The sequence below is a fragment of the Sturnira hondurensis genome, unplaced genomic scaffold (assembly GCF_014824575.4).
Source record: "Sturnira hondurensis isolate 20B ecotype Veracruz unplaced genomic scaffold, ASM1482457v3 Scaffold0001221, whole genome shotgun sequence".
In the NCBI taxonomy this organism is placed as follows: Eukaryota; Metazoa; Chordata; class Mammalia; order Chiroptera; family Phyllostomidae; genus Sturnira; species Sturnira hondurensis.
In genome coordinates, this window is record NW_028073852.1 from 3,866,025 (window position 1) to 3,892,510 (window position 26,486).

The 26,486-nt window shown below is 45.7% G+C and overlaps 2 protein-coding genes across 3 annotated transcripts in view; both read left to right on the forward strand.

Annotated features, from left to right (window-relative positions):
- The first annotated feature begins 7 nt into the window (after nt 1-7).
- On the forward strand, nt 8-24,830 carry ACOX1 (acyl-CoA oxidase 1). Of its 2 annotated transcripts, none has more exons than XM_037065284.1 (14): nt 8-212; nt 469-628; nt 5,169-5,329; nt 15,798-15,905; nt 17,608-17,727; nt 17,876-17,991; nt 18,609-18,778; nt 20,215-20,377; nt 20,778-20,968; nt 21,235-21,414; nt 21,544-21,649; nt 21,790-21,933; nt 22,207-22,413; nt 23,018-24,830. In XM_037065284.1, the coding sequence occupies exons 1-14, from the start codon at nt 104-106 to the stop codon at nt 23,066-23,068; spliced, it is 1,986 nt and encodes a 661-aa protein (XP_036921179.1). In that variant the 5' UTR covers nt 8-103; the 3' UTR covers nt 23,069-24,830. The 2 variants fall into 2 exon arrangements, with proteins under 2 accessions (XP_036921179.1, XP_036921184.1); XM_037065289.1 differs by lacking the exon at nt 5,169-5,329 and adding an exon at nt 13,863-14,020.
- Nucleotides 21,196-26,486, forward strand: part of FBF1 (Fas binding factor 1) — a 28,546-nt gene continuing 23,255 nt past the window's right edge. The window contains exon 1 of the mRNA XM_037065265.1: nt 21,196-21,201. The gene's annotated coding sequence lies outside the window, so the exon portion shown is untranslated. The remainder of the gene's footprint in view (nt 21,202-26,486) is intronic.

Sequence of the window (26,486 nt, forward strand, 5' to 3'; positions counted from 1 at the left end):
TCGCGCGGCGCTGGGGCTGGTCTTCGAGTCTGCTCGACACTTGGGCTGCGGACACCTTTCATCGCCTTCGTCTAGTCCTCCGCCGCCTCCGAGGGCCGTCACGATGAATCCGGACCTGCGCCGGGAGCGGGCCGCCGCCAGTTTCAACCCGGAGCTGCTCACTCACATCCTGGACCGCGGGCCGCAGAACACCAGGCGCCGTCGAGAGATCGGTGAGGGCGGCGGGCCGGGTCTCCCTCCTTCGCGGAGCAAGGCTCCCTGGATACGGAGCCTGTGGGTGCAGTAGGGCGTAGGCCGTAGGCTGTGGCCCAGCTTTCGGGGCGCCGCGACCTCCACTTCTGGGGGTGTTCTGTCGGGTGGGTTGCCCACCCGAGGATGGGTGGAACGAGGATCTGTGCCGTGATTCAGGGAGGTGTAATGGAGCCCAGAATTTCTGTCTTCGTCTTGATGTCCTTTAATCCCCTCCAGAGAACCTGATTCTGAACGACCCAGACTTCCAGTCCGAGGACTTGAACTTCCTCGCGCGCAGCCAGCGATACGAGGTGGCTGTCAGGAGGAGTGCCACCTTGGTGAAGAAGATCAGGGAGTTTGGCATCTCAGACCCCGATGAAATCATGTGGTTTAAAAAGTATGTATGCCCAAGCGTAGACAACCTTTTTATTTGTGGTACAAGCCCAGACTTTAAATCCGCGGGGTGTGGTGTCATCGTGCTTTTGGCCCTCGAAGTCTCCAACTGGCACGTTTTTATGCCTCCCTGGAAGTTCTGTATCCGGAAAACAATGTTCACTGTTGTAGGTAAGCCCTTTAGAAGGGCACTATCGTAGCGTGCTGCTAATGTGTTGGAGACCTTGTCATTTTCGTTCTGAAGGATCCCACAGATTTTTTCGGCCAGGCATCTCAATTCTGCGTGATGTAAATTCAGAATGCCTTCGCCCTTTGTAGGAAGAAGGCATACTAGATTTAGAAGCTGAATGCAGGGGTTTTCAAGATTAAACATTTAAGAGTTTTGTATCAGTAACGTTTTAGTATGATAGTGTGGACCCTGAGTTTTAAACAAGGGAGAATAGGGGATGGGTGAAGAGAAAGCGTTAGTCGAATCTCAGAATGAACAGAAAGTATTCTAAGAACGTGGCATCGTCGAATCTGGTGGCAGAGTTTTCGTGGCTCTCCAGTGTGGGGTGAGACCTGTGAAAACATCCCGTGGTCCTGGCGCCAAGGAGTACTTCCTTTATTCAGACCATCTGTTATTTTTGTTGTTTTTTTTTCAATTTTTGACTTATTTTAATTTTTTTCTTAATTTTTAAAATATATTTATTTATTTTTAGAGGGAGGGGAAGGGAGGAAGAAAGAGTGGGAGAGAAACATCAATGTATGGTTGCCTCTCATGTGTCCCCTACTGGGGAACTGGCCTGCAACCCAGGCATGTGCCCTGGCTGGTGTAGCTCAGTGGATTGAGCAAAGGCCTGTGAAGCAAAAGGTTGCCGGTTCGATTCCCAGTCAGGGCACATGCCTGGGTTGCAGGCCAGTTCCCCAGTAGGGGACACATGAGAGGCAACCATACATTGATGTTTCTCTCCCACTCTTTCTTCCTCCCTTCCCCTCCCTCTAAAAATAAATAAATATATTTTAAAAATTAAGAAAAAAAATAAAAATTAAAAATTATGGAGTGTAGTTCAGAGCTGGTTGGAAGATTTCATTATCTGTGGGGGTGACCAGGCCCATTTGAGTCACAAGGAAATAGAACAAAGTCCATTACGTGGGTCACAGTTGAATGGACACCAGCCAGGCGGACTTTGCTTTTGAGGAGTGCAGAGGAAATCTTTAATTAATACCCACTTGACATTCTTCCAGTGTCTGTAGAATAGGATGGGGAGATGGACTTGGGTTAAGAGAAGGGAATGGAAAGAGATCTTGGCGATTTGGGAACACTGCCGTCATGCCCAAGCCTGCCATTGGTGGAAGCTCACGCCTGTGTTTTATAGACCTTGAGGAAGTTGACTATGGCATAGCCTAAATTGTGAGGTACATCAGATTTCTTAAATGCTAAAATTGGGGTGGGGCCATGCTAGAAGTGGTAGAAAACAGCAATTTTTCTCTTTCTGGGGACCTTGGGCATTGGCTGGTCTCTTTTACATCCATTTCTCCTATCAAAACACAACTCTCTCATGGGAGTGTTTTGAAGTTGACTAAACATTAGCAAAGTACTTTGAAATTTCTCAACTTAAGCAAAAAAAGAACTTTTCAGTCCTTCAAAAAAAAGAAAACCTTGCCATTGAGAGAACATAAAAGTTGTTTTCCTGATCTCCTTTCCTGTAATTTTGTCTATTAATTAATATTATTTCCTATTTAAAAAAAACTGTCGCCCTGGCTGGCGTAGCTCAGTGGATTGAGCGCGGGCCTGCGAACCAGACGATCGCGGTTCGATTCCCAGTCAGGGCACATGCCTGGGTTGCAGGCCGGTTCCTTGCAGGCTAACTACCAGCAGGGGACGCACAAAAGGCAACCGTACATTGATGTTTCTCTCCCTCTCTCCTTCCCCTCTGAAGATAAATAAATAAATAAAATCTTTTAAAAAAAAACTGTCAATGTTCTTGAGACTAATTAAAAACATTTTTTAAAGATTTTATTTCTTTTTAGAGAGACAGAAGGGAAGGAGAAAGAGGGAGAGAGAAATATCAGTGTGGTTGCCTCTCACGTGCCCCTTACCAGGGACCTGGCCCACAACCCAGGCATGTGCCCTGACTGGGAATCGAACCAGCAACCCTTTGGTTCACAGGTTGGTGCTCAGTCCACCAAGCCACACCCCAGCCAGGGCTAATTTAAAATTCTAATGAGAACCAGTCATAGTTTTTGTTACCCTTCTTAGGCTTTTAAAGCCAGTTTCTTGCAAAATGTCTTCAGGAGGGATACAACATAACTTAAAAACAAACTCTCAGATTTTGTTCTTGAGTTGATTTTCAAGTGGCCTCAAAACAAAATCTCAGTATGTTATTAAGAACATAAATCATTAGCAGTCTTTACTTTGTGGCACATCCTTTTCCCTCTCAGTTTCCTAAAGTTATTTGTGCCAGTGTCATGTTACAAACCCAGAGCCTGGGTTCCCTCCTGGAAGTTGGAGTGTCTTACATTTCCACCATTTTTAGCGCCTAAATGACTGTTTGTATTTCTCGGAAACTCTTGTAGGCCCATTTCCTCTTTCGGTAAGATGGGATTGTGGGGGAGTGCGTGGTGCCTTTGAGAATGACTTCTGCACTCGTCAGCTGTTCCTGAGGCCCTGGCGCCCCTTCAGTGAGCTGGGGTGTGTTTTGGGAAGTATGTTCCTTTCCTGCAGGGCAGCAGCAGCAAAGAGCTGCTCATCCAAGTGACGTGGGAAGCAGCTTGCCTTTTCTGTTCACACTCTTCCTTTGCCTCCATTCAGTTCCAGTTAACATTTGATGCTGCTGTAAAAATTCTAGAACTTTGCCCTGGCTGGTGTAGCTCAGTGGATTGAGCATGGGCCTGCGAAGCAAAGGATTGCAGTTCAATTCCCAGTCAGGGCACATGCCTGGGTTGCAGGCCGGTTCCGTGTAGGCCAGTTCCCAGCAGGGGATGCACGAAAGGCAACCCTACATTGATATGGGAATCATATCACTGGGAATCGAACTGCGATCGTCTGGTTCACAGGCCCGCGCTCAATCCACTGAGCTACGCCAGCCAGGGCTAAATAAATAAAATCTTTTTTAAAAAAATCCCAGAACTTTGATGGTGGCTGGCTGGCCATTCCTTGGGTGTTCGAGTCAGTCCTGGCACTGCAGAAAGGTGGTCTACTGCCCTAAACGTGATTTGGCAGCGTGCCCCCTCTGTCCTGTAATTCACGCTTTGCTTGGTGTGCAGACCTGGATACACGGGGGGGCGGGGGGTGCCCGGGGGAGCACCTCCTTTTCTTCATTCCCTGGGAGTCCATGGGCAACTATTTGGTTGTACTTCACACCCTTTCGATGGGCGGAACAGAGTAGACCCCTGTACATCTACAGTTCAGCACAGCCAAGGCTGCCTGTGTCGTTTCTGTTTTGACTGTTTCCCAAATTCTGTTTTGTTAGGAAATAGTTGAAGACTGAATTTCACTATGATTAGAGTTCCTTAATGCAGAGGAATGTTTTAGAGACCGTTGGTGGTAAGTGTTTAACATGCTCACGCTGCCCCCTGACTGCTCCATGCTCCAGCCTGGAACATCCATTTACCACATGGGCGCCTGCTTCAGTTATCCAGGGAGAAATCGTTTACATTCTTCCTGCCCTTTTTTCCATTTGTGATATTTTATTATGTGTATTTATTTATTTATTTATTTATTAAGTCAGACTGTCTAGATTTTTTTTTTTTAAGATTTTACTTATTTATCTTTAGAGGAGAAGGAAAGGAGAAAGGGAGAGAAATATCAATGTATGGTTGCCTCTCATATGTCCCCTGCTGGGAACTGGCCTGCAACCCAGGTAATGTGCCCTGACTGGGAATCGAACCAGCAACCCTTTGGTTCGCAGATCCATGCTCAATCCACTGAGCTGCACCATCTAGGGCTTATTATGTGTCTTTAAAAGAACTCTGATTTTAAAATAGCCACCATACAGGAAAAATGAACAGAAATTGTTTTATTTTATTTTTTAACTGAATTTATTGGGGTGACTCGAGTTAATAAAATTATACAGGGTTCAGGTGTACAGTTCTATAATACATTGTCTGCACACTGTGTTGTTGTGTTTCCCCCCCCAGTCAAGTCTCCTTCCTACATTATTCTTTAGGGGCTCTTGTTAACAGATCTACAAATAAGTGTTCTATGTAATTCTTTTGATTTTTTAAAACAAAACCTGAAAATAAAGCAAAAATAAAGACACTCCAAAAAAAATCTAACGAACAAAACCAAAAGCAAAAGGTGTTTTTAGGCTAAAACAAAGTAGAATTTGCTTCCTAGAAAAAGTACAGCATTAAAGAGGAATTCTGGCCCTGAAATGACAAGGGGCAGATTCTGCTGTTGGCTTTTTAAGTAGCAAAATGGTAAAGTTTACATTTAATTTCGTAAGAGAGGGGTTTGAATTTTCCTAACCTTCATCCTGAAGGCCACATCATCTGGCAAGAAGGGGCGGTAGAGCATAGTTTCTAGAGAGGCTGAGATCCTTCTCTTTTCTCTCCTGTAGCCTACATAAGATCAATTTTATGGATCCCATGGCCCTCCATTCCCTCATGTTTGTCCCCACCTTGCTGAACCAGGCTACCCATGCTCAGCAGGAGAAATGGCTGCGTCCCGCTCAAGAACTCAAGATAAGTGGTACCTACGCCCAGACGGAGTTGGGCCACGGTTAGTCCACATTTGAGGGTCATGGGTAACCCCTCTCAGGACTTCAATTAACAGATGACTCCTGGCATTTGATTTTTTTTCCTGCTGCTACCCATTTAGGAATTCATTTTTAATTAATTGTTCAATCTTAAAATTCAGCATCTTGTCCAGCACAGCAACGCCCCATAAGTGGGTCTCAAACTCTGTCCTGAAACGTCTTTCATTGTTACCTACCTTTGCTCTGTGCACCCGTTTTTGAATGTGCCAAAGTGCCCCGTTGTGTTGGTGTCGAATTATTCTGGCAGTTCTTGAGAGAGTGGGTGCCTCTACATCCGGTGGATGCCTCTGCTTAAATAATGTTAATGGATTCTGATGGAGGCAGAGGCTTAGAGCAGTTAAGTGTCTTCTTCTTTCATTGCCCACTAGTGGGTTTATAAGATGGTTTGGAAAAAGTTGTGATTCTCTTTTCTGCATCCTATTGTAGGTGTCCGTGGACTTTGCATTGCAAATAATTCTTGGTTAAATTATTCCTATAAAAGCCTGGCTACTTTAAAAGTTTGTGTTTGGTCTCGATGTGAAATAAGTTTGTTCTCATGGACAAGGCCATTGGAAGGTTTGGGTGTCTTGCATTCGTGTTGCCCAGTCTCAATCCTAATTGTATTGCTTCTATTATGTAAATAAGGGAGAGTAAAATAAGGGAAACAGGAAAGGATGCAAGTATCAGAGAAGTTCCGTTTTTGTGTTGATTTGGTGCATTTTGACCTGTGACTTGGTTTAAGGAAATGCTTTTTATCAGAACCCCTGGCGGGGCTGCAGACTCCGGCTCTCGGTGTTCCGAACACCTGGTCAAACACCCGGGACTTCATGATGGCCGGTGCCGCAATAACGAGCCTGAAGAAGGGTGTCCCGAGGGAAGGAAAATAACATTTATACAGTCAGTCATTCTGTCCTGGGGGAGCAGGTATCACTGGGCTGGGAGGGAAGACAAAGAGAGTATCTTGAAATAGCTTTGTGGTTCTGAATGGGTCTGATATGCATATCCTCTTATTGGTATAATCTTTCTGCCTCTCTTTGTAAAGTACATTCAAAATATATATTTGCCCTAAGTTTTGAAGGAAGAAGTAGAGAGTTGAACATCACTGGTTTGAGGAGCCCAGAAATTGGACTGAGGGTCCTGTGTTGGTCTGAGTGAGTTTGCACGTTGGAGTTGTCCTTCCCTGTTACTTCTAGTTTTGGGATATTTCCTTGTATTTAAACCAACTTTGTCTTAATTTCTATATTTTACTTTGGAGCAGAGATTTTCAGCCAGTGTGCCACAAGAGTTTTTAAAACATGTAACACCTGACAAATCAGGGACACTGACCTCTTTCCCCTTAGATTGTCCAAAAAACCACCCACCAACACAATAGCCGTCCGGTGCGAATGAGTTAGAATTATACCTTGGGGGAAGAGGGTATCGGGATTAATGGTAATGGGAAACAATACAATAAAGATTAAATGAAAACAAAAATATACCTATTTTTGTCAAGTCAGCAAAAACATATTTTTTGGTGTGCTGCAGAACCTTAGTAATCAGTTTGTATGGGCCGTGAGGCGGAAGGACTGAGAGTCGCAGCTTTAGGGACCTGCGTCATAAGGCCAGGTCTTGTTTTGCTCTGGAGCCTTGTCAGCACTCGTGGACGTGGGTCCTGCTTCCTCCACTGCCGTCCTTTCCCAGGGAAGGCCCCTCGTGTGACAGCATAGCCTGGACAGAGCACATAGAAGGTCCTTGAACATCAAAGAGACCGGCAGCACAGCAGCTGGTTCAGCATGGAGGTTGGACTATTTAAATTCTGAGACTTGGACATTTTTTTATTATCTAAAGTGTTCTCACAGAATTGGCTGTAACTTTGAGTCAGGGATTCTTTTTTTTCCCCTAAAAGTCTGGGGGTTTGTTTTTGTTTCTGTTTTTTTTTAATTTTCTTATTTTCTATTGATTTGTTTTTCCACTAATTTATGCATTCATTGGTTGGTTCTTGTATGTGTCCTGACTGGACATCGAACCCGAAACCTTGGTGTTTTGAGATGAAGCTTTAACCAACTGAGCTACGTAGCCCTGGCAAGTCTGGGACTCTTGCCTCTGGATAGCCACTGAGAGGTGAAAGGACTCTAGTGCTCATGCTCGTTCCAGGATTCTCAGGAATCTTAAACTTCCATCACTGCCTCTGGGTCACTGTCTCCCCTCCTCTCGGCTCACCTGTCTGTATGGGCACATGAATTCTGACACTTGGCATGTGGGTCCGCGAGCCTTAATCAAAGGCCGAGATCAGGACCCAGGAAGGCGCCCTGTCCCTGGGGTTGGGTGTTGAAGGGACAGCCTTGAACTTGGTCCAGCATTAGTCATCCTGCTCCAGGTCACAAAGCAGGTGGTAGTATGTGTGGTCTTCACAGACCTGTGATCATTTCGAGTTTTGGTCACTTGGTGATTCTTCCCATGTGTTGTTACTAATACTATTAACATTAAGGAAAATGGAGCTTATACACTACATAGTGATCATCTTTGAAGGTGGCGCAGTATCTTTGCAAATTCCCATCACTAAGACGCAGATATGAAATAAAGCACCTACCTTCCTCTGAAACTTGAAAACTGGTGAAGTTGGTTTTGGAAGTCGCTGATCTGTCTGCCCCTGCAGCCTCACTGTCTGTCTCCCGACAGTCTCCTTCCTGCTCACCCAGTTTTCCTGGGTCAGCCTCTGCTGTTGGACTTCCCATGAGACTTGCTCCCAGTGTGTGGGCTACTCTGGTTTCCCCACTGTTATAAATAACAGTATCAACTTCTTTACAAAAGCTGTGTTCTTGGGGTTATGTCTTTAGAATATCTCAGAAAGGAATTAGTGTATTGAAGGAAATGAACATCTTATAGCTTGTGTTGCGTAACTCAAGGCTTTTCCTGAAACATAGATCCAGCTTAGAACGTGCTCAGCCACGGTTAGCGTACACATATTTCCATGGCCCCGTCCACATGGTTACTTTAGCTTGGCTTTGCTACAGTACTACTGAGAGTTGAGTTCTTAATTTTCCAGTGCCCGTGAGCCTGGATATTACTGCATGTTTTGGCTTACTATCTGCATCGTGTATAAAGCTGGGGTTTTTTCCTTTGAGTATTGATTAAATGGAATATGGATGTTGATCATATATGATTATCCTTCCAATATTTTTTATTGACTTCTGTTTCTGTAAACATTTTGGTTTTGTGTATTTAACGCATCCTTCTCTGAGTAGATGTAAGTTTTCATCTATTTTCCTCCCAGTTTTGTTCTTTGATACATGTCTAATGCCTTGACTTGTGTGTGCTGTAGAGTGTTGAATGTTTTTATGTTTCTTAACGATTAGCTTATTTTCCATTCTTATGTCCTTTCTAGTTCCTCATGGAGTTTTATAATAGTTTCAATTTATTTCTGGAATCTTAAATATATTACAGTGATTTGTTTCTTTGGTTTTCTCCTAACGTCATAAACTTGGGCTCATTGTTAGTAAGATATTTAAAATCTGATAGGATAAGCCTACCATTGTGACATTTTAGGATACAAATACTTGGTGTTCTTGCATGCTCATTCCTCTGGATGGATTCCGATCCTGATTTGTCAGGAATTTAGAATCCATGTTACATTAAATTCTTTTGTTTTCTTGGGAAGTATTAACTTTATAGTCCTTTCAGCCAAGAATTAGCAATTTCTTGCCTGTATTCTTTTATTTATCCTCTTAGGTATGTATTTTTTCCTAATTAAATTTTTTTTACAATTTTTAAATATATTTTATTGATTTTGCCATTACAGTTGTCCCATTCCCCCCCTTCACTCCCTTCCACCCTTCATACCCTTCCCCCACCATTCCCTCCCTTTCGTTCATGTCCATGTGTCACAAGTTCTTTAGATTCTGTATTTCCCATAGTATTCCTGCCCTCCCCCCTGTCTATTTTCTACCTACCGTCTGTGCTACTTATCCTCTGTACCTTCTCCACCCTTCTCCTCCTCCCACTCCCCTGTTGCTAACCCTCCATGTGATCTCTATTTCTATGCTTCCTGATCAAGCTGTCCTCTTAGTTTGCTTTTGTTTTAGGTGTGGTTGTTAAATAACTGTGAGTTTGCTGTCCTTTCCCTGTTCATATTTTTTATCTTCTTTTTCTTAGATAAGTCCCTTTAAAATCTCATATAATAATGGCTTGGTGATGATGAACTCCTTTAACTTGCCCTTATCTGAGAAACACATTATCTGCCCTTCCATTCTAAATGAGAGCTTTGCTGGATAGAGCAATCTTGGATGTAGGTCTTTGGATTTCATGACTTGGAATACTTCTTTCCAGCCCCTTCTTGCCTGTAAGGTCTCTTTTGAGAAATCAGCTGACAGTCTGATGGGAACTCCTTTGTAGGTGACTGACCCCCTTATCTCTTGCTGCTTCTAGAATTCTCCCCTTCATTTTAATCTTGGCTAACGTAATTATGATGTGCCTTGGTGTGTTTCTTCTTGGGTCCAACTTCTTTGGGACTCTCTGAGCTTCCTGGATTTCCTAGAAGTCTATTTCCTTTGCCAGACTGGGGAAGTTCTCCTTTATTATTTGTTCAAATATGTTTTCCACGCGTGGCTGTTCCTCTTCCCCTTCTGGTACCCCTATAATTCGGATGTTGGAATGTTTAGAGATGTCCTGGAGGTTCCTAAGCCTCTCCTCATTTTTTTAAATTCTTGTTTCTTCATTCTTTTCTATTTGGTCATTTTTTTCTTCCTTCTGGTCCACTCCATTGATTTGAGTCCCAGTTTCCTTTCCGTCACTATTGGTTTCCTGTGCATCTCCTGTGCATTCATTTCAATTAGTTTAGCCTTCATATGTTCCTCTAATTTGTGACTAAAATCAACCAATTCTGTGAGCATCCTGATCACCAGTGTTTCGAACTGTGTATCTGAAAGGTTGGCTGTTTCTTGGTCGCTTAGAATTATAGGCTCTGGGGCTTTGAGCTGTTCTTGAGTCATAATGTTTTGGCCTGTTCGCACCTGTTACATATGAGGGGTGCAACCTTAGGTGTTCTCCAGGGCGGGGCGACCCAGTCGCCAGGTTGTGACGCTGTATGTGGGGGTGGGGTCAGAGAGGGGAAAAAATGGCGCTTTGCTCCGCTTGCTCTTAGATTTCTGTCCCTTCTGCGGCTTCTCACAAGCAAATTGGGCCCCCCTGGTCCCTTGGTGTGGGGGCCCGTGTACTCTCCGGGACCCTGTGGGTCTCTCCAACACACTCTCTGTGAGCCTGGGAGCCTCTCCCGGCACCTCGACCCCAAAAGTCTTTCCAATTGGTGCTTTCAGGCTCTAATTCCCGTCCCTGGAGCCCTAGCCTGAGCGGTCTGTCTCACTGTTCACTCCTTTGCTTGGTTTATGTGCGCGCGAATGTGTGACTGCAGTCAACCAGCTGCCCCTAATGAAATCGTTAATATCCTGTTCCTTAACACAGTTTAAATATAGGATCTGGCACAAGTAATGCCCCTTTTTTATTACATAAAACTCTTTATTACAAAATCATAAGCATGTAATTCTGTGATAATAACAACATCACACTCAAGCACACTGTGTGACATTTTAGGTGGCGTCTTCAAACTGCTGCCCACCCCGTGCAAGACGTTCGCGCACCCTACCAGCCACACTCGAGCCGGCCTTCCTGCTGCCAGACCCTGCGTTTGTAAAACTCCTCTGTGGGGTTTCTACTTGAACGGGCTTAATGCATAAGAGTGCAGTGACTTTTTTATCTTAGAGCTTATAGCTTTTCTAAAATCATTTATTCATGATGGTATTATCTTTGTTTCTTCCTTTGTCATACATCACTAACTGAAGCGCGTCTGAAGTGTTGACCGGCAGCCTTTGCGGTGCCGTGGTTTGGAAAGAATTCACCCCAAGAAACATGCTGGTGCTTTGTCATTTTAAAATAAATTACTTAAAAATAATACGGAGCCCTGGCTGGTGTAGCTCAGTGGATTGAGTGTGGCCCTGTGAACCAGACGATCGCGGTTTGATTCCCAGTTGGGGCACATGCCTGGGTTGCCGGCCAGTTCCCAGCAGGGGACTCATGAGAGGCAACCACACATTGGTGTTTCTCTCCCTCTCTCCTTCCCTTTATTTTAAGAAATAAAATCTTTAAGTAACTAGAGAATCTTTACATAACTTACTTTTTACAATGAATATTTAAGTCAAAAAATTATCTAGGTCACTTTCTCCTTGGAACATGTGTAAATTCCATCCACTTCTGAATAATCTTAGTCACAGAGACGTTTTTCTCCTGAAGACATTCTTCAGTCTCCAAACAGTTTCTGACTGTGGCAGTTTTACTGCGTGTATTTTGCAGTCAACCCTCGCTGTTATTCCCTAGGGCCACGCACTGCTGCCACCGCGCCCCCCCCTCCCCCCCGTGTGTCTGATGGGTGTTTCGGGTGGCCTTCCCTTCACTGGGCGCCTCCCTGGTTTCCAGTAATGCACATTATCAGTACTGGAAGTGGCTGGTCCCAGGACACAGGTTCCAGTCCTGGTTCAAAGAGTTTTCTCTTTTTGGGTCCTCGGTGTGCGTTTCTTTTTCTCCCTAGTTACCATCCTTTTAAAAATGAGACCATTGGCATTCCTGAGTGTGAGTGAAAGGCACTCTGTCATCCCAGAAATGTATTTTTTTTTTACTTTTTGTTCTGAAATGACCACAAATTCATAGGAAGTTGCAGAAATAGCATGGGGCAGTCCTGTGGACCTTTCATCCAGTTTCCACAAGTGGTGCCAGCTGACTGGTGCCTCCAAGGGCAGCCCGGGTTTGGCAGGTCTCTGCTATCTTCAGCCTGGTGGCACTAGGCGATATGATCAGGCGATGAGTCTTTTTTTCTTTTTCTTTTAGAGAGAGAGGGACAAACATCAGTTTGTTGTACTTACTTAGGCACTCATGAGTCGCTTCTTGTGTGTACCCTGATGGTGGAGAGGGGAATGGGGGAGCTGGGGGAGCTGGGAGGGGCACCTACAACCTTGGCGTAGTGGGACAGTGCTCTGACCGGCTGGGCTACCCAGCCAGGGCTGGGCGATAAAGTTCTTGTCCTTCTTTTGCCATCGTCTTGTTGCCTTGCAGGCATGTAACTCATCTCAGTCTTTGTTGCTTCGTAAAAACAAGTCAGTCGCACAGTCTTTGACTTTTCTTTAATGTGGTTGGGTAACTGAGTGCACAGCCACCAGTTGGAAGGCAGACTTGGTCAGCCTTCGACCGAGCTGTGGGCCTGCGTTACCTTCTTCCTTACCTTGTATGGGGCAAATGGAAAGATCTTAAAACAAATGTTTCTAACATAATTAAAAAGAATAGTAAGAATAATGCAGAGTTGATTGACTTAGAGCTGAAAGCTCAATAGAATGCAAGTAACATCAAAAATACAAGGGCAGCCCAGGCTGGTGTGGCTCAGTGGATTGAGTGTGGGTCTGCTGGTTCACAAAGCGTTGCTGGTTCGATCCCCAAAGGGTTGCTGGTTCGATTCCCACTCGGGGTGCGTGCCTGGGTTGCAGGCCAGGTTCCCTGTTGGGGGCGTGCAGGAGGCAACCACACATTGATGTCTCCCTCCCTCTCTTTCTCCTTCTCTCCCCTTCTCTCTAAAAATAAATAAAATATTTTTAAAAATTAAAAAATACAAGGACATCTGGAAGGCACATAGAACTATTTCCTATTAAGACATCCACATGGAAGTCTAAGGCACCTGCAGATTTTAAAGGGGACAGAATGATTTTAGAAAATGGAATTAAAATGACTACTAAGATGCTTATTACCGTTAGTGACAAGTCCAGTAAATTGTCATGGAGAGCTTGTTATGCCTAAATCTATTATTTGCAGTTACTGTGGTCTTCACTGGAAATTGCATGTCTTTCTTGTTTCTGAAATTTATTGGGATGAAGAGCACTGTCAGTTTTTGTATTAAATTGTCTCAAAGGCACGTGGCCAGATATGATGATGAACCCAAATGAAACGACCAGAGTTAGTGGAGGAAGGTGGAGCAGGGCCAGATGTATGTGGCCAGAAGAGGTCCCAGCCTTGTGGGACGTGCACCCGGGAAGAGCTTCCCTCCAGGCCCGCTGCTGCGTCTTGTCTCAGCCGCTCATCGGAGCGGATTGTGGTTCAGCCTAAGTTCTGCACTCCCTGCCGCCTCCTTGGGTTTTTATTTCCTTTGGTTTAGTGGCGAGCCTGGAATCCTCTGCCCTGTTCGCTTGGTTTTCTGCTGCCCAGGCTTCGGAATCTGCAGCCCGTTCTCCAAACTGGATTATTTTAAGAGATGAGTAGTGTACGACAGTACTTTGTGCCCACTCAAAAACAAAACCAAACAAACAAACCAAAAACAAAACCAAAAAATGGAAAAGGCTGAGAATTATAAAGTAATACAGAAAGGGTCAGTGCTCCTGTATGTGATAAAGTCAACCCAGTTCATGCACACTTGCAGAGGTTTGTGGGGGTTTCCTCCCCCGATCTGTCTGAGCGCCGCTCATGCCCGATGGCTCTCCTCTAATGGCCTCCCTTGGTGTTCCTTCGAAGCTTTGTGAACCGAGGGCCGTCGCCTCTGGACCTTCACTTGGGCATGTTCCTGCCCACCCTGCTGCACCAGGCGACTGCGGAACAGCAGGAGCGCTTCTTCATGCCCGCCTGGAACTTGGATGTCGTTGGCACCTACGCCCAGACAGAGATGGGTCATGGTACGGGTATTCGGTCTGCTTTCTGGGTTGTGCGGGGTGTTGCAGGCTTAGCATGCACGGAGTGCCCGCCACGTGTTCGCGACGGCAGTGCTGCGAGCCATGTGTGAGCTGTTTAAATGTGGCTTCTCTGCAGAAGCCAGGTTTTTCAACGTACAACTCTTGGCAAAAACATTGCTTTGGTCAGTGAAAATGAAATGTTACATTATCAAGATACATGCCGATTTAAAAAAATAAATTGATTCCCCTTTAGAAGGTCAAGAAATACAAGTGCGGCCTTATTAAGTGGTTTTCCAAGCTCCTGAAGTTGCATAGAACGTGCATGCATACAGAATCTGAGTCCATCTTTTTTTCACTGCCGATCCATTAGTGAACTTGCAGCAGTTCCAGAAGAAATACAGGTTCATAGTACGTGTGCTCTTTGATTAGCTGATGAGAAGGGAGTGGCTTATTTAGCCAAAACGTGCAGCGTTTTATACCTGGAAGTGACTCGTGCCTGAACCAGTCAAGGCGGTCAGGCTCTGAAGGCGGCCGAGGCTCCCGGCAGTCAGCCCCGCTGTGCATGCACCACCCTGTTCCTTCCCGTCCCCTCCTGCCCTTTTTGGTCTGCTCCGAATTTGTGCCTGTGCTTGTCATCATCTGCTTGGGCTCCTTTTTTTCTCCTCCGAAGTTTCGGGACAGCTGGTCTCGTGTGTATTGCCAGTTGCTCCTGACGTCTCTGGGGCTCCGCCCTCATTTTATAGCTGCTCTGGCCTTCAGCTCCGGTGCTGGACAGGGCCTCAGGGTTGTCAGGACTTGGGGGACTGCCGTCTTAAGTGCTTCATTTGTGCATTTAAAAACGTTTTGTCATTATCTGTTCTGTGAATGTTATCTTGTTTTCTTGAAAAACTGCTGCTTTGGTGAAAGGACTCTAAAGTGTCTGTTTCCTTGACTCCCACCCGGGGCAGGTTGTTGGTTGCATGTGAACGGGCCTTATCTGTTGTTTCACCTGGTTTCAGAGCTTGAGTGCGCGGTGAGATTTGTGTTGGGAGGTAACCTCGACTCCCCACCCCTCTTCCATAAACAGGAAACTGGGGCCGCTTTTCTGGCCCCACTCACCCACCAGCCATGAAGTCACCGTTCCTGGTCTTTCCCCCAGTAATGATCACTCCTTTTTAAGATCTTGTTTTCCATTCCAGCAACCATGCTGAAATAAATTCTCCATTTACAAGGCCTGGAGTCCCTCCCTTCCACACATCATCTTATTCTTGTAGTGGGTGTGGAAACACAGTTGCAGGGGTTGAAATTGGCATGCTCCCAACTTAGAGATGGGTTTAAAGGGCCGTAACTCTCCTGGGAAACGGATTCGAAGCTGCCTTCCCATTTTCTTTTGGTGGGTCTAAGTAAACATTACCTGATGTAAGTACAGGAAATTATGGATCCTAGTTATCAACCATTTGTAACTCATCTAAAAACAGTTTACTATTGTCAGATTGTGTTATTCTCTGAGACGTTAGACCTTAAAGCAGGGGTGTCAGACTCATTTTCACCGGGGGCCACCTCAGTCTCCCAGTTGCCTTCAAAGAGCTGAATGTAATTTCAGCTTCTTAGCAGTTAAGGAGTGGTGACATTTACACGCTCCTAAAACTATTCAGCCCTTTGAAGACTGCCACAAGGCTGAGGTGGCCCCTGGTGAAAACGGGAATTTGACACCCCTGCCTTAAAGACTGGACAGGACATTTTACCCTGTACCTATTTTCCCCCATATTCTACCTGAAGTAAATGTAATTCGTTTCCTTAGGAACTCATCTTCGAGGTTTGGAAACCACAGCCACTTATGACCCTGAAACCCAGGAGTTTGTTCTCAACAGTCCAACTGTGACCTCCATCAAGTGGTGGCCTGGTGGACGTAAGTAAATTTTTTTACAGTTTTGTATGTTTTGAAGATTTATTACAAGATCGTGTTTAGGACGTAGCGCTTATATGAGAATATAATTTTACAGGAGTTAAACTGTTCTAAGCTCCTCAGTAGTTCCCGGTCCCTGGTGCGTATCGCAGGCATTCGGACGTTCGACGGAGGCGGAAAGAACGTCTCCCCCCGCTTGTCCTAGTTTTCGTCCGCACGTTTCCCCATCTTAGCAGGTTCCCACTGTCGTCATTTAAAGTGACTTCGTGTTCTCTGTCATTTCTGTATGGAAAACACTTGAGTTTTTTTCAAATTTTTGTCAGGAGAGTAAGTTTGACATGGAACTTATTTAATACCTTGCCTTCTGAGTCACTGTCTTAGGGTGTATATTTCAGATGATGTTAGTTAGTGCATGAGGATTTTGTTACTCACATTATGCATTTTAATTGTGCCATTACATTTTCATGAGAAAAACTAGCTCAGAGAAGACAGATACTTCTGGGCGTACTAACCAGGATCTCTCCAAGCAGCTCTCGCGCGCAGAACTCTCCGCAGCGGTGGCGATGCTCGCCCTCTGCTGCTCAGTGTAGTAGCCACTGGCCATGCCCGCCTGCTGCGCTCTCGGAATGTAGCCAGCTGACCAGGGAGGTGAATCTTTTATTTAATTATAACTAATTTAAACGGAAAAAGCCGTATGTGGCTTGTCACTACTGTTTTGGAAAGCACTCCCTTAAGGGAGAAAAAGGAAGTAATTTAATGTTCTTACACTTATCCTATAAATGTTTTATGTAAACAAGTAGGAGAGAAAGTAGAGCTGTCTTTTAAAGTGGGTCACTATTGAATCAGCATGCCGTACACCTTGAACTTACCTAGTGTTCTGTGTCAGTTACCCCATTAGGCTCACTTTGCCAACATCCCACAAGTTTTATTTTTATTTATTTTTTAAAAAATTTTAGCCCTGGCTGGCGTAGCTCAGTGGATTGAGCGCGGGCCTGCGAACCAGACGATTGCGGTTCAGTTCCCAGTCAGGGCACATGCCTGGGTTGCAGGCCACTTCTCAGCACGGGATGCATGAGAGGCAACCACACATTGATATTTCTCTCCCTCTCTCCTTTCCTTCCCCTCTAAAGATAAATAAATAAAAATCTTTTAAAGTGTTTTTAATTTAATTATTTTATTGTTCAATTACAGTTGTCTATATTTTCCCCACCCCTCCCCCACCCCCTCCAATCCCCCCTCCCTCCCTTGCTTCCACCCTCCCCCTTGGTTTTGTTCATGTGGTTTTTTTAAAAATTATTGTTCAAGTCCAGTTTTCTGTCTTTTACTCCCAGCCCAGCCCCCCAGCGCTCCCCACCTCCCTCCCATTTCCACCCCCCTTAGTTGTTGTCCATGTGTCCTTTATACTAGTTCCTGTAAATCCTTCCCCTTTTCCCCCTGAAATTCCCTCCCCTCTGGTCACTGTCCCCCTGTTCTCTATTTCAGTGTCTCTGGTTATATCACAAGTTTTAATAACTGTCCACTCAAGTGGACGAGCTCTCTGTGCGCCCTTTACTGATAGAGTCCGGTGTTCTAGTTAATGGGTGTTCTTTTGCCTTCTTTCGTTCTGTCCTTTCAACCTGCAAGGACAGTTGCTCACTTCTCTCTCTCTCTCTCTCTCTCTCTCTCTCTCTCTCTCTCTCTCTCTCTCGTTTCTTTGACGTTGCAGTTGGAAAGACTTCGAATCATGCGATAGTGCTTGCCCAGCTGTACACCAAAGGCAAGTGCTATGGATTACATGCCTTCATTGTACCCATCAGAGAACTTGGAACCCACAAGCCTTTGCCAGGTTAGAATCATTCAGATGACGTTGGGGAGAAAACTTGAACTGAGCACTTTTCTTCTGCAAAACATGTAATACACAACTGAAGGGCAGTGGGGACAGTCAGGGGTTCCGGAGCATAATCACCTGGTGGCTTTCCTTTCTTTTGAGGTAGGCATCACTGTGGGCGACATTGGCCCCAAATTTGGCTATGATGAGATGGATAATGGCTACCTGAAGATGGACCATTACCGTATCCCCAGGGAAAACATGCTGATGAAGTACGCCCAGGTATGTTAGCACAGAGGCGGGGCCGAAGGTGTCAAGCTCAGGAGTTGCTGAGGCTGCTGATAAGCACAGGGCCGGGAGGGGCTGTCTCTGGAAGGTCACAGCATAGTTTTACCTCCGATGCTTCGTTTATGGTGATGGTGAAACCGGAGGCCGTGGGCAGGAACAGAGAGCACGGGTTAGTCTGCCACACCAGCACTCTCAAACTCCAGGGCGCCTTGGGATCGCCCGAAAGGTTGGCTGAAATCCAGATTTCTTGGCTCTGTCTTTAATTTAATTAAATCTTTTTCTTTTAAGATTTTATTTACTTATTTTTAGAGAGTGGGAGGGAGGGAGAAGCACAGATGGGCTGTTGTCTGTACACACCCGGACTGGGGCCCAGACCTGCCGCCCAGGCATGTGCCCTGGTCTGGAATTGAACCTGTGACCTTTTGCTTTGTGGGATGTGGCCCAACACACTGAGCCACACCGGTCAAGGTAGGACTGAGATCTTATATTTCAAACGAGTTCTGGGCCAAAGCCAATGCTGCTGCTCTGGCGACCACACTTTGAGAACCACGGGCCTAAACTGTGTCGTGGGTTTAACAGAGGGAAGCCTCAGTCCCATGTTCTTTTTCCAGGTGAAGCCTGATGGCACCTACGTGAAACCCTTGAGTAACAAGCTGACCTACGGGACCATGGTGTTTGTTAGGTCCTTCCTCGTGGGGGAGTCTGCTCGCGCTCTGGCTAAGGCCTGTACCATCGCCATCCGATACAGTGCTGTGAGGCGCCAGTCTGAAATCAAGCCCAGGTAAGGGTGGGCTCTGAGGTGGGCGCGTTGCTGGAGACCTGGCTTGGAGCCCATTCAAGTACCAGTTACCCAAATACGGCACAGGGAAGATGCGTTGGCTGTAGGATCAGCCGAGGTGGCAGTGTGCTGGGTCTGCTACTTAGAACCTAGGCTTCCTTTTCGTAAGTGAAAAGATGAGAATGCCACCTTCTTATTTTTAACCTTCTAAGGAAAACAGTAATGTTATTCGAGCTCTATACATGGAATGTTCAGAACATTGCAACCACAAGTTGGGCATGGTAAAACTAACAATAAACTCATTTTTTAAAGAAGTATGTGTCTATCATTTTACCTTTTCTTTTTAAAGATTTTATTTGTTTGTTAGAGAGAGGGGAAGGGAAGGAGAAAGGGAGGAACATCAATGTGTGAGAGAAATATCGATCGGTTGCTTCTTGCACACCCCCAACTGGGGAGCGGGCCTGCAACCCAGGCGTGTGCCCTGACTGGGAATGGAACCGGTGACGTCTCGGTTCTCAAATCCACTGAGTCACAGAAGCCAGGGCAATGACATTAAACTTGATTCCCTGGTGTGTTCGTGCCCGTAGTTCATTCCTACTACTGCCTTTCACTTGGGCGTGACTCCCTGATAACATTTTTACTCTTTGTTTTGTTTTGTTTTTAAAGCCTTGATCAGGGATCGAACCACAACCTTGGTGTATTGGGATGACATTCTAACCAACTGAGCTACCCGGACAGGGCAACCCTTTTACTCTTAAAGAAGGAATAAAGTTGATAAGAGCAGATCTTAGTCTTCAGATATTTAACTCTATGCATTGGGTCTTCTCCATAATGGTGGTAAAAATATATCAGTAGTGTATTTAGCCATCTAGTTAGTAGGTTAGATATTTGTAACATTGCCTTTTGCCCTGGCTGGTGTGGCTCATTGGATTGAGTGCCAACCTGTGAACTGAAAGGTTGCCAATTCGATTCCCAGTCAGGGCACGTACCTGGGTTGTGGGCCAGGTCCCCAGTTCAGGGCACGCGAGAGGCAACCGATGTTTCTCTCATCCCCTCTCTCTAAAAATAAATAAATTAAATCTTTAAATTAAAAAAAAAAAACTATCTTCCTCCTATAAAGTTAACTAACTTTGATTTTCTAAGTTGCCACAAAACATAGTTTCCTTAGTCGTACTGGAAAGACAAAGAAAGAAACGAACTTCACAGCCAGAAACACCTGTCCACCTGAGACAGCTTAGTGAGGTGGATGAGAGCGTCCTCTGCAGCTGAATGGCCGCACTGGGGCTCGGGGACCTGCCACTTGCTGGCTGCATGAGCGCCGGCGGGTCTGTGTGTAGACTGGAGAAGTTAACATGCCAACGTGCTCAGACTAGACCCTGGCACAGAGTGAGTTCTGTTTGTGTGTTAAATGTTCTGTTTGTGTGTGTGTGTATCCGTAGTGAACCGGAACCACAGATTCTGGATTTTCAGACCCAGCAGTACAAACTCTTCCCACTGCTGGCCACCGCCTACGCCTTCCATTTCGTAGGCGCGTACATGAAGGAGACCTACCATCGGATCAACGAAGGCATCGGCCAGGGGGACCTGAGTGAGCTGCCCGAGGTACGTGTGGAGTCCCGGTCCTGTGTGGGCGCCCTTCTCTCTCATGTTTGCCCGCTATAGTGTCCAGCAGGAACGACACATTGGGGTTTCTCAAACAATCCCTGTAGTCTCAGAAGACCCAGATGTTTTTCTGATTGAAAATGGAGTAGGTATGAGAATGTGTGGGTGTTGTCTTTAAGTTTCAGAAGTGCTGTGCCACGTGGGTCATTTGTTAATCCAGGGAACGTTGGGGGGTGGCTCTCTGCCAAGGAGACCAGGTCAGTAGGGCGTGTGCAGTGGCCGTGCTGCTGCAGTTTCGGTGATTCTGGAAGCGAGCCGCGCTGGTAGAGTGGTTCCGAGTTTCTCGTCGTGACGCGGACTGTCAGCACGTAGCGCTCTGACAACCAGGCTTCCCCTCCAGCTTCACGCGCTCACCGCCGGGCTGAAGGCCTTCACCTCCTGGACCACGAACTCCGCCATCGAGGCCTGTCGCATGGCTTGTGGCGGGCACGGCTATTCACACTGCAGCGGGCTTCCCAACATCTATGTCACCTTCACCCCGACCTGCACCTTTGAGGGAGAGAACACTGTCATGATGCTGCAGACAGCCAGGTGAGGGTCTTAGTTCAAGATTGCTGTTACCTGTTAGTAAGGCTGTTCGAACCCTGTTCCTTAGCTCCTGTTGCTGTGTTTTCTTTACGCATGACATTTGTTCCTAAAGACACCATCTTGCCTTCTGCTGTGACCCACTGTTTTGCCTTGCGATCTGGCTAGTGAGGGTGGGACACCTGTCATAACCTAAAGCCTCTTGAAGATTGTTTTATTTCTGTTTTACAAGAAGCAAAGTTACTGAAAGCATGTGTACCAATGATTCTTAGGTTCCTGATGAAAAGCTATGAGCAGATGCAGGCAGGGAAGTTGGTGTGTGGCATGGTGTCCTACCTGAATGACCTGCCCGGCCAGCGCATCCAGCCACAGCAGGTTGCAGTCTGGCCGACTTCAGTGGACATCTGCAGCCCCGACGGCCTCACCGAGGTGTACAAACTCCATGCGGCCAGGTGAGCTCCTCCCAGGGCTGGAGTGACCGTCGTGGGGGCCTCGGGTGAGGGTCTGCTGATGGAAGAGGAGGAAGGCTTGAGCACCGCTGATCTTTACTCCGAGCTTCGGCTTTCTTTTACTCTTAACAGGTTAGTAGAAATTGCTGCGAAAAACCTTCAAACTGAAGTGAGTCACAGAGAAAGCAAGGAAGTAGCATGGAACCTGACTTCCATCGACCTCGTTCGAGCAAGTGAGGTCAGTGGCAGGTGTCTGTCCGTCTGCCTTTGTGCATGCTTTAAGCCACTGCCGCCCTGGATTTGGGAGGGCAGAAGCCCTGGCGCTGCGTGGGGGATCTTTTTCAAAGGTCTCACATTCTGCGGCTTCCTTTCTTCTAGGCGCATTGCCACTATGTGGTGGTCAAGCTCTTTACAGAACAGCTCCTCAAAATTCAAGATAAACCCATCCACACTGTCTTAAGGAATTTATGTCTCTTGTATTCTCTGTATGGAATCAGTCAGAAAGCAGGGGATTTTCTTCAGGTCAGTATTTTCCTAAGTTGGAGTTTTGGTTTTTGGTAAAAAAAAATAATTGGTCTGCTTTATTAGGTGCACCTGTGTATCTTATGTCTGTCTGTCTAGATACGGGGTAGTTTGCGGTTGTAGTAGGTTCTCAGCTGTTCGTATGGAAAACAGGGGTACAGGGTATGAAGAATTAGCTTTCTTAATTCAAATGTCCCAGCACAACTGTGAGCCGAGTTGTGGCCGTGCCCGTGCAGACGTGTGTGTATCGTTTGCTTGTCTCACTTCTTCCAGGAGAGCATCCTGACAAGCTCGCAGATCACCCAGGTGCACCAGCGCGTCAAGGAGCTGCTGACTGTCATTCGCCTGGATGCTGTTGCTTTGGTCGATGCGTTTGATTTCCAGGATATATCGCTGGGCTCTGTGCTTGGCCGCTATGACGGGAATGTGTATGAGAACTTGTTTGAGTGGGCCAAGTCCTCCCCACTGAACAAAACGGAGGTAGAAAACAATGTCTTTTCTTTTACCTTTTAAACTCTCAATGGAGATACTAAGGCAGGAAAGACTTGTGAGCGTGGTCCAGCTGCACAAGCTGTGAAAGCCTCGGGGTCACTTGGCTCGGGCAGCGGGCTCGGAGGGACCTGGGTCATTCCCTCACTAAGCAGGCGTTTTGTTCCCGGACTGGTGACTCATTGGGATGTTCAGACAGAGGCACAAACAGGACGCGTGGTGCAGCCGCACGAGCCTGTCTCGGGCTTCCCTGCCTGTCTGTCCACAGCCCTGTTAGCAGCCCCCACCCTGAGGGTTATTTCAAAAAATTCAAGATCATTTTATCCATGGATATTTCAGTGTGTACCTCTAAAAGATAAGGGTTCTTTTTAGAAACATAACCATAATACCATTCTCAGGCCTAAACACAATAATTCTTTAATATCATGAACTACTCAATGTCCAGATTTTCCCAATTGGCTCAGTTCAGTTTTTTCACCTCTTCAATTTCTTTAGTTCAGGATCCAAAAAGGGTCCTGATAATTTCTTGGTTAAAAGTGTGCTCTTCTACACTGCATGCTCCTTCCCAGCCGCTGCCTCTCTCCTGTCCCCGCAGGTCCACGAATCCTACTACAAGTACCTGAAGCCCCTGCAGTCCAAGCTGTGACCCCCAACAGCGAGTTTACTTGGCTCCAGAGAGCAGCTGGCCTCCTCCACTCACCCGGCACGTCACACGGATCTGCGCAGAATCTTTATCGAATCAGAGAGCTAGCGGGCAAACCATAAATTGATCCTTTTCCTCTATAAATGAAGAAAATAGTGAACAGTTTTCAGAGATTAAATGAAAGAACAACTGTGTCTTAAGTGCAATTAACATTGAAAGAAGCCTGTTCAGCGTTCAGAAAAAAACTTAAAGAAGTGCAGTATGTCTTCCCTGTGCTCCACCACTGGTCCCAGTAGGCCGAAATTTTGATAATTAGTAGAATTTAACTACTAAGTAGTTAATGGTTTCACATATTAATTGCTAATCACTGGATATATGTGTTTTTAAGCAAAGGTATTTTTAAAGTGGGGTAGAACCCTTCTAAGCTTTCTTCTAAACACCCTACTGCTCCCACACGGGCCCTGGCTTAAAAGCAGGACTGAAGAAAACGGGTTGGGGGAAAGGACCAATCAGGAAGCTCGGTGGGCGACTTGTGCTTGGCACACCCCTGCCTGCTCGCCCCAGTTGTGGACGTGGTGTTTTCATTTGTCTGTAGAAGTGTCTCTCCAGCGCGAGGATTTCTTCAGCAAGATCACTGTCCTGTGTGATGTGACTGGGCATTAATCTTCTGTTCGAAGGATCCTTGAATTGTCACTGAGGGAATAGTAACACTGCAACTCCCTTCATCCCCAGCTTCTTGGGGAGAGGTAGGTAGCACAGTTGTGAACACACCGGACGTTTGACGACCGATGGAACTTCAGTCCGTGGTGTTTGAGCTCCCCCTCCCTTTCCCTTAACCTCCTGAAAGAGGCGCTGAAGAACGGAGACCAAAGTGACAGCCCCTCCTGGGAGAGGAGGGCAGGTGTTCCCGCTGCTACTAGTGGCCCTGTCGACGGCCCGGGGCAATCCGGATTTCACGTCCGAGTTTTCGGCCCAAACCATTAAAATGCTTTGAGGCGACAGTGCCTGGTGTGATGAAAGTAGAAGAGTCACTCGGGTTACTCACTCACACCCAGGAGTAGCACAGAAAGTTCGCTTTTTGGATGCAAACCGCTCATTCTGATTTGGGGATGGGAAATACAGTTGAAACTATAAACAGAAGTTCCATAGACTCTACTATATATCTGGCTTTATTTTCAGTATGTTTCTAGGGGCTTTATCTGAATTGCTGAATTGTCCTTTCAGCTGAAATCTCATGTACGCAATCATGTTTAAAGGGTAAACGTACCTCTTAACAAAAGTTTATTCTTAAAATCAGTGTAAACCAGCACGTCCTTGATTTCTTTTTTAACCTGGTACCTGTACCTGTGACATCCACCTCGTGAAGCCCGTTGTTCTGGAGTCAGGCTTGTGAACATGGTGTCATTCAGCAGCAATGCACTTCCTGTCGCGGGACCTGACAGTCTGTCCCAGGGGAACTGGGACCGTGAGAGTTTTCGGTCCCGCAGAAATGCTCTCTGTTGACACAAGCCTTAATCTTTCCACCAGCAGAGTAAATTGATAATTGTGTTAAGATTGAAGTAAAAAGCACTATGTTAACGTCATTGGGGTATATCTTAATGGTAATTCAGGTTCTGGGAAATAGTGAATTTAAATTGCTTAATATTGATATGTTAAATGTAGAACTGTTTCAAATTTAGTATTTAAATACCTTACAGATGAATATCTGTCATCAGGATCTGAGGGTGTTTGAAATGATATGAACCTAATAAAAAACTAAATTTGATATTTGATACTATTTTTTATTAATACTGGAATGTTTTGTCTTAAACTTCATTTACTATAATCAAAGAATAAAGATGTAGGAAAAGCTCAGTAATTTGTACTATCGAGGGGAAAACCACAATGAGATACCACATCTCACCTGTCAGAATTGCCATCGTTAATAAATCAACAGTGAGTGGTGGTGAGCATGTGGAGAAAAGGGAACCCTAGTGCACTGTTGGTGGGTGTGCAGATGGGGGTAGCCACTGTGGAAAACAGCATGGGGTCTCAGAAAACTAAAAATGGAACTGCCTTTGGACCTGGCATTTCTACTGCTGGGAATATACCGAGTCCTGAAACACCGAAAGAACCTGTGTACCCCAATGTTCATAGCAGCACAATTTACAATAGCCAAGTGCTGGAAGCAGCCTAAGTGCCCATCAGTAATGGGTGGATCCAAAACCTGGTACATTTACACAATGGAATACTATGCAGCAGAAAGAAGGAGCTCCTACCTGTTCGAACAGCTTGGATGGGCTAAGGCTAAGGCTTAGGCTAAGTGAAACTTAGGCTAAGTGAAATAAGCCAGACGGTGAAAGACAGATATAGATGACCGCACTTACAACTGGAATTTAATAAAATAACAAAAAAAATTGAATGAGATGTGGAAACAAGGAACAGACTGATAGCTGGAGGAGAGAATAGTGGAAGGAAGGGGAAGGGACTAGGCAAAGAACGCACGTGAGTGATGTGTGGGTGTGGACAATGGGACTGACTGGGAGACGGGCTGGGTAGAAGGGGACAGAAGGAAAAACTGGAAAAGTGGAACAATAACAAGAAAATAAAGTAGAAAAAAGGGGAGGAGTGTACGACATAACTAAACCTAAATTCAAAGATAAAGGATCTGAAGGTGGGTTTCTTACATTTGGGTGTCCCCAGGGACAAAAATAGAAAGGAGTGAGACCTGCCTGAACCAATAGCACCGAAACCCGCTGGAATTGCAGTTGTCTCAGCCACGAGTGCTCTGGTTGAGGAATTTGTCGGCTGCTGAAAAGGAAGCGGCAGATAGGCTGGCTCTCCCTAAGAAGCCAACCTTTGCCATAGATTGATTAGGTTTCGTTGGGTTCTTCTGTGAGCTGGTTCCAGAGAGTACAAAGGTAAACTTCAATCTAGTCTCCTCCCAAATAATGATAAAGACTGAGTGGAATTAATAAGATTTTTCTACTACATAATACTGAGATGAGCCTTTTTAAAAAAGTACTCTGAACAGTACTCAGCAGAAAGTTTGAGATTTGTTAGGGATGCTTTCTTATTTTACACTGTTAGATACGTGCTGAGGTCTTTGAACGTTAGTCACCTCCAAACCCTCTTGTCCCAAAGCCTTGGGGCCCTTCCTGCCCTTGTTCTTAGAACAGACACTGCTCAAGTATTAGTTTATTTCCAGACACTTGAATTGCAACATTAACCCTATTAACACACTTTCTGAGAACTCACTGCCTGTAATTTCAGAATTTATATATCTGGAGGCAATTTGTAATTCCTGAAGTTAACATGTTAGATCTTAATCCTTAGTTCTTTTTTTTTTTAAATAATGGTTCAAGTTCACAATCCTAGAGTTCTCTGGAGAGTGCTGCTTAGTCCCACCTCCTCCTTTCTGAGTTCTTTCCATCTTACTAGG

Bases quoted from the DNA above. Each gene is read 5' to 3' on its own strand.
- ACOX1 (XM_037065284.1), top strand. From the start codon at position 104: ATGAATCCGGACCTGCGCCGGGAGCGGGCCGCCGCCAGTTTCAACCCG. The intron at 5,330-15,797 runs GTTAGTCCACAT...TCGTTTCCTTAG, and splicing joins CCAGACGGAGTTGGGCCACG to GAACTCATCTTCGAGGTTTG. The intron at 20,969-21,234 runs GTGAGGGTCTTA...AATGATTCTTAG, and splicing joins ATGATGCTGCAGACAGCCAG to GTTCCTGATGAAAAGCTATG.